General features: G+C 41.2%; 1 protein-coding gene across 1 annotated transcript; it reads left to right on the forward strand.

Annotated features, from left to right (window-relative positions):
- The first annotated feature begins 4,504 nt into the window (after window positions 1-4,504).
- Window positions 4,505-6,106, forward strand: LOC124593771. The gene has a single exon (XM_047132120.1). It carries the CDS (start codon window positions 4,505-4,507, stop codon window positions 6,104-6,106), a length of 1,602 nt encoding a protein of 533 aa, XP_046988076.1.
- Window positions 6,107-7,444: the final 1,338 nt, after the last annotated feature.

Here is a 7,444-nt window from a genome sequence, read left to right on the forward strand (position 1 = left end):
ATATCAGGAAATCATAAAAGGTATACAGAATGAGTACAAATCATATTGAAAAATGAGAAAAGTGCACAGGCACTGAAGTTCAGTAGAAAACATATTAACACATAACCTAAGTTCACATGCACTGTAGTTCAGAACATATCATCAAAATAAAAATGTATATACAATATAAAAGGCAATGCACATATACTGTAGCTCAGAACAAATCGAAAAAATGTCTTTAGTCTTTTCACAACAAATAAACATAATGGCAGAAAAAATCATGTCGACAAGTGCCATAAGTGTACTCGCACTGGAGTTCAGTGAATTGAAAAAAAATGTATAACCCATGAACATAAATGATGTTAGCAAAAAAATGATTTTCACTATTAGGATAGGAAAGGGAAGGATTGCATCATGGTTGTAGCACTTCAGATTGCACACAGCTGTTCTGAAAGTCCATATCTTTCCACAGAAGTACAACACCAAGTGACACAATTTGAAGTTCTTTTCCCATCAGACTTTATCAGCGTAGCCAAGACACTGAACTGTCGTAGTAATGTTCCATGTTTTCATTTTGGCAGTACACTAGGTACACCAAACAGTGCGACCATAATAACGTCTTCATCGCTCACGGTGGTGGACAGCATGTCGTGTCAACACCACGCTCTTACAAGGCACACCAACGTAGAATTAGGCAAAAACCAAATATAGTGCTCCATGATCACTAGGATGAACAGGACAAATGGACATTGCAGTAATTCAGGGTAGTTAGCTCATAAGGTGAAGGACATTAAGTCACATAATATTGAGAATTACAGTAGTAGTTTGCGGCATTCATAGCCTAGTTATTGAACATTTCTGTACCATGTCTTTAGTATTACAGAATAATGTTCATAAAATTAAATTATTGGCATCATGGGTTATCGTATTACAATAAACACTGGCAGTCCTTGGCCAGTTACAAAGCATATTTAGTATGACAGAATAATGTTCATCAGACGTCTTAATTGAAAAGTAGAGTCAATTATTGGCCTAGCATTAACATAATACATAATACGAATTATTGGCACTCATTGGCCATTTACCAAAACATGAAAAGTCAACATTGAAAACAAGAGCTAATTAATGGCATAACTAATAACATAATCCATTTAGTGACATTAATAATTGGCACTCAGTGGCCAGTTATAGAACATGAAAAATCATCATTGAAAACAGGAGCTAATTAATGGCATAATTAATAACGTAATTAATTTAGTGACATTAATTATTGGCACTCAGTGGCCAGTAATAGAACATGAAAAATCATCATTGAAAACAGGAGCTAATTAAAGGCATAATTAATAATGTAATTCATTTAGTGACATTAATTATTGGCACTCAGTGGCCAGCAAGTATTGAATAGAATAAAACATTGTTCATCATTCAGTATTATTCAGATCATTAAGAAGTCATTATTAAAAATCAGTTAATTACAGTCATATCATTAATAATCACGGGCATTATAAGTAGTCTCACTACAATAAACAGTGGCAGTTATTAGCCAGTTACAAAGCATTATTTTATATATATATATATTTTTTTGTCTCATTAAGAACTCATTACTCAAGTGACATACTATTCAGAGCTAATCAGTATTATTCAGAATTATCATAAACTAGTGACATTATGTGGGACTGGTAATACATTTTTTTGTTAGCAATGCATTGCGTTGGGATCGATAATTAATTGCTGAGGCATAACACTATTTGCTTTTGACCTATTGCTGCAAATGAGGATAGGTAACGTCATTCGTCATGAGTCAGCTGTAGCAAGGATATGTACCAAGGCAGTGTATGTGATCACATTTATAAATGATAGACACAAATGGGTAAAAAAAATAAAAATGCAAGTACTAGAGCAGGTATAATAAGTAACAGGTTTAGTAAGTATCATGAAAAGCTTCTCCTGAAAAAATACAAAATGGATTATTGACCTGAAAGAAGGAACACATACTATGCTGAAAAGTAGTGAACTTCGAATTAACAGGTAGTGAGATGTGTATAAAAATGTGTTCCATAGCTGTCTGTTTGGACTCTGCTACTCACTCCAACTGCCATCTAGTGGCAGCTTCAGACTGGCCAGGTCAGACTGTCCAGTATAGTCTGCTCCCTGTCGGAAGAATTTGCAACCTATGTGCGGAAGTGGACCTCCGAGGTCCTTTGTGTGCGCAAGTAGGATTAGCCGTTGTAACGGCCGAGCAGGTAGCTGCGAGACCCCGTAGCGGACGGGCGTGTATGTCTTCCAGCTAAGCCAGGAGCCGCAGTTGGCGCGCTGCCTGTGCAAGTTGTAACGTTTAATGTAATAAACAATTATAACAGACAACTTGTTCGCGCGGACTTATTTTCCGGTATTTGTGAACTTCTAAAAAACCACGTGTGAGCTGCACACGTTATCGGTTTCGTTGTTGACTGCTATCGAGTGACTCAAGGCCTGTTCGGGACTACGACAATAACAGCCTTAACAACGACGATCGGGGACGTATTTGTGAACGTTTAATGTGTCTCTAATTCAAACGCGAGAGGCAGAGAAACGCGTCGGTGCCAGCATCATCGGTGACGTCACCTCCTGCTCCCGCCGAAACTTCGCGCCGTCGGAGACTGCAACGCCTGCCACGCCAGCTGCCAGTGTCCGTGACGCCGCTGCCGTTCCAGTCCGTACTGCCGCTGCAGCCTGGTAAGTGCAACTGTTGGCTTCCTGCTATCATCTTCCTGGTCCTAAGATGGAGCCCTCAGAGAAAACAAAATTAGTCAAGCAGAGGGGTGTAGCAAAGGCCGCTCTCGCGCGCTTAGCGAGCTTTGTGCAGTCTGCAGACAGTGCCAGCATCGAAATGTTGGAATCAAAATTAAATCGTTTGACTCGGATTCGGACTGATTTTGAGTCGTCTCAAACACGGCTGGAAATTGTAGACGAATCAGCAGATCACAGTAAGGACAGGGCAGAATTCGAGGATTCGTGGGACTTTGTTTAATCCACTCTCAAGGGTTCAATGAAGAGGTACATCCAGCTTCCGCAGCCTTTGGGCTCGAATCCATCAGGCAGTGTCAGTTCTTTGAAACTACCCGCTATTAACTTGCCAAATTTTGAAGGTGACTACCTTAAGTGGTCATCATACAGGGATACGTTTTTGAGCCTCATTATGAATAACAATTCCATTGATGACGTTCAAAAACTTCACTACCTTAATTCGTCCTTGCGAGGTGAAGCTAAAGACCTTTTGAAACATATACCTGTCACAGCAGGAAATCTAGCGATAGCCTGGGGACTTATTACGCAGAGGTATAATAACCCAAAAATAATTGCAGCCAGACAAGCTAAGGCATTGTTGGCCTTGCCTACAGTCAGCCACGGCGCAGCGAGCGATTATAGGCAACTAATTAATCACGTATGCAGCCATTTGAAGGCCTTAGAAGCTCTCAAACCTGATGTTCCACTTCATGAAGTTATTCTTTCGGAAGAGATTCTGTCCAGTATGCGACCCACAGATCGTCATGAGTGGGAGGTAAAGATGTCTGGGTCGACATTCACCACATTAAATCAACTAATAGATTTTTTGGAACCAAAATGTCAGGCCCTTGAGTTGATCAGGTTCAGGGATAACACCTCAAGGGATTTGTAAGGAAATGTTAATAATTTAAATCAAACAAGACATGTGAGGAGGGCTCATCTCGCTAATGCTGATGCTGAGGAATCATGTAACTTTTGTAGTGAACCTCATACTATCACTAAATGCAAGGGGTTTCAGGCACTAAATGTCGATGAGCGGCGGGCATATGTGACAAAAAATAAGCTTTGTTTTTTGTGCATCTGCTCTGGTCATTTCTCGACTAAATGCAGGATTTCTCCTTGTAAGACCTGTAAAGGAAGGCACAACATACTGCTCCACAAGCCTGCTGAACCAAGGAATGGGCAGAATAGTAAACCAGGAGGCCATTCCTTGGCCCATCAAGCTACAAACGGGAAAGCAAACATCCATTGTAATGTTTTGTTGGCAACAGCTGTTGTCAACATTAAAGACAGCATGGGTAAACAGCAGGTTTGGAGAGTTCTGCTAGACAGTGCGAGTGAGCTATCCTTTATATCTAAGGGCATGGCGGAGAAATTAAAACTGGAACGAAGTAAACATTCGTTTCCTGTGAAGGGTATAAACAATGCCTTTCCTGCCTCAGTGTCTTACATTTGTGATGTTGAACTGTCGTCTAGGGTCAACGACTTTCGTGTCAGAACCACTTGTGCTGTCGTAGATCATGTCACCAGTGACCTACCAGCGAGCAAGATAGACACAAGGTCCTGGAGTGTCCCATGTAATCTTCCGCTCGCTGATCCAGAATTCAACAAGCCTGCCACAGTAGATTTAATTCTTGGTGCTGAGGTTTTCTTTGACGTTGTTTGTAAGGAAAGGCTGGTGAAACCAGGTCATCCCTCACTGGTCGAAGCAAAATTTGGCTGAATTTTGTCTGGTAGGATGCCTTCAGTTTCATGCAACATGCCTCGTTCTACAGTGACCTCGTGCTTTGTTAGAGGTGACAATTTAGATGCCAAACTGCAAAGATTTTGGGAGTTAGAGGAACTGTCTACGAAAACGATTAGCAGGCAGGGTAAAATATGTGATGCTCACTTTCAGCGCCACACGGCACGAGATGAAGAAGGGAGATTTGTGGTTCGACTACCAGTGAAACCTGACTGTAAATCATTAGGCGAATCACGACAACAAGCGTCTCGGAGATTGGCGCATCTTGAGAGGAGGTTTAAAAGGCAACCGAATCTGCCGAAGGAATACGCTGCATTCATGCATGAATATGGTAATGAGATCGCTTTGCTGATGGACAGTTCCCCTATTCCACATAATAGCAAATTAAGGGATTTGCACCCGTTTGTTGATGCCGAAGGTATTTTACGAGTGGGAGGGAGATTAATGAATGCTAGTGTACCATCCTATTATCGTACCACCTATGCATCATTTGACAAAACTCTCATAATACGTGAACATGAAAATCTGTTGCATGCTGGGTCACAAATTTTGTTGGCTATGTTGCGTAGGAGGTTTTGGATCCTCAATGGACGTAACACAGTCAAGGGAGTTATCACAAAATGTTTAAAATGCTTTAGGCTTAAGTCCAAGACAGCAGTTCAACTCATGAGTCAGCTACCTGCAGCTAGAGTAAACCAGTCTCATCCATTCCATCACTGTGGAGTAGATTATGCAGGCCCTATTGCTGTAAAGCATGGTGGAAGGCGGAGTAAAGTTACCACCAAGACTTATATTGCTTTATTCATTTGCATGGCAACCAAGGCCATCCACTTAGAATTAGTTAGTGACTTGGTAACAAGTTCATTTTTGGCCGCCCTCAGGAGATTCATTGCAAGAAGAGGGAATCCTTCTCACATGTACAGTGACAATGGTACCACATTTGTAGGTGCAGACAATGAGCTTAAACGTTTTCTCTCCAACGATGTCACTGTTAAAGATGTGGTGAATTATTCGACCTCAGAGGGAATCAGTTGGAGGTTCACTCCACCTTGTGCCCCTCACTTTGGTGGACTCTGGGAGGCAGGAATCAAATGCATGAAGTCGCATCTCAAACGCGTCGTCGGCAATGCAGTGTTGACATTTGAAGAACTGACTACTGTGTTAATTCAGATAGAAGCATGCTTGAATTCAAGGCCGTTGTGTCTTCTCTCTGATGACCTAGATTCTCCTGCTGCTCTCACTCCTGGTCATTTCCTAATCGGACAGCGCCTTTGTGCTCATCCTGAACCCTCTGTCCTTGAGGTTCCCGCCAACAGGTTGCACAGATGGCAACTTGTGCAGCAGTTGCATCAGTCCTTTTGGAAGAGGTGGTCCACAGAATATATACATGATCTGCAGCAACGCAAAAAATGGACATCGGAAGGAGCATGGCAACCCCAGATCGGCGATCATGTGCTGGTCAAGGAGGATAATTTGCCTCCCTTGGTGTGGAGGCTGGGTGTCATTGATCAGCTGTTTCCCGGTCCTGATAAGTGTGTGCGTGTGGTAATCGTAAAAACTGCTAATGGGCATATTAAGAGGCCTATAGCAAAATTGTGTCCCCTACCTAAACAGTGAATCAGTTAAGTGTTCCCTCAGATCTGTGTAGTGATATATGATACAGAGCCACTGCCATATTGTCATTTACTGGAATAACCTCATAATTCATAAAATCGGCTTGGGTGGCTGTGGATGTTTCTTGTGGACTAACTGCTGTTAGTATTGATTTCATGTTTTTATGCAGTATAATGTTAATACTCTATTGTTTTGTGTCCTGCATGATAGTACCCATCGTGTTTCACATGCAGCATGACAGTGGTGTTTGGTGATGTGGGCATCCCAAATGTTAGTATATTCATGTTTTATGTGCATTGATATTGTGTCTAGTTATATTTTTATTGTTTACTTGTTTTGGTGTTGATGTTTGTTAAAATGTTGGTTATTTGTAAAAAATGTTAGTGTATTCATTTTTATGTGCATTGATCTTGTACCCAGTTATATTTTTTATTGTTTACTTGTTTTGGTTTTGTTGTTTGTTAAAATGTTGGTATTTGTAAAATGAGAAAACTCATTTTAGAGTGGGAGAATGTTTGGACTCTGCTACTCACTCCAACTACCATCTAGTGGCAGCTTCAGACTGGCCAGGTCAGACTGTCCAGTATAGTCTGCTCCCTGTCGGAAGAATTTGCAACCTATGTGCGGAAGTGGACCTCCCAGGTCCTTTGTGTGTGCAGGTAGGATTAGCCGTTGTAACGGCCGAGCAGGTAGCTGCGAGACCCCGTAGCGGACGGGCGTGTATGTCTTCCAGCTAAGCCAGGAGCCGCAGTTGGCGCGCTGCCTGTGTAAGTTGTAACGTTTAATGTAATAAACAATTATAACAGACACCTTGTTCCGTCTAATTATTGTGAGTGGAAACAAGGGGAGGACAATAAGGTCTCTCGCACTATACATTCACACTCCAATGTGCCACCACGGGAAGAAGAGCCCGCGCGCACACTGTCCTTTCCAAAACTTTCCGTCATCCTACTATGCAATATAACACCTGCTGTCAAAGCAAACTGCAACAAATACTTAAATAACTACATAGCATAAATACATAACTTCAACATTATCCTCATCTGTAAAGAAAAAAACTTCATTATCAACCACTTCATTATCCATACTATCATAACTTCATTATTATCATCACCTATAAAGAAAAACTTCATTATTCATAACAGCATATCCTTCATCATTATTCATCAGCATTCATTATCATCTGCAAAAAAAAACCACTTCATTACTCATTATACAACTATTCCTTATCTCTAGCATATTTCATCACTAAAACTAAGATGTTTAGTTCGGTCTGACAGCCTGCATCAATCACCTTGTATTCTGAAAGAAAAAATTAGTTAAGACTGCTATTCTATGATG

The sequence above is a fragment of the Schistocerca americana genome, chromosome 2 (genome assembly GCF_021461395.2).
Source record: "Schistocerca americana isolate TAMUIC-IGC-003095 chromosome 2, iqSchAmer2.1, whole genome shotgun sequence".
Lineage (NCBI taxonomy): Eukaryota > Metazoa > Arthropoda > Insecta > Orthoptera > Acrididae > Schistocerca > Schistocerca americana.

Excerpts from the sequence above, each read along its gene's own strand:
- LOC124593771 (XM_047132120.1), top strand. The coding sequence starts at position 4,505 with ATGCCTCGTTCTACAGTGACCTCGTGCTTTGTTAGAGGTGACAATTTA.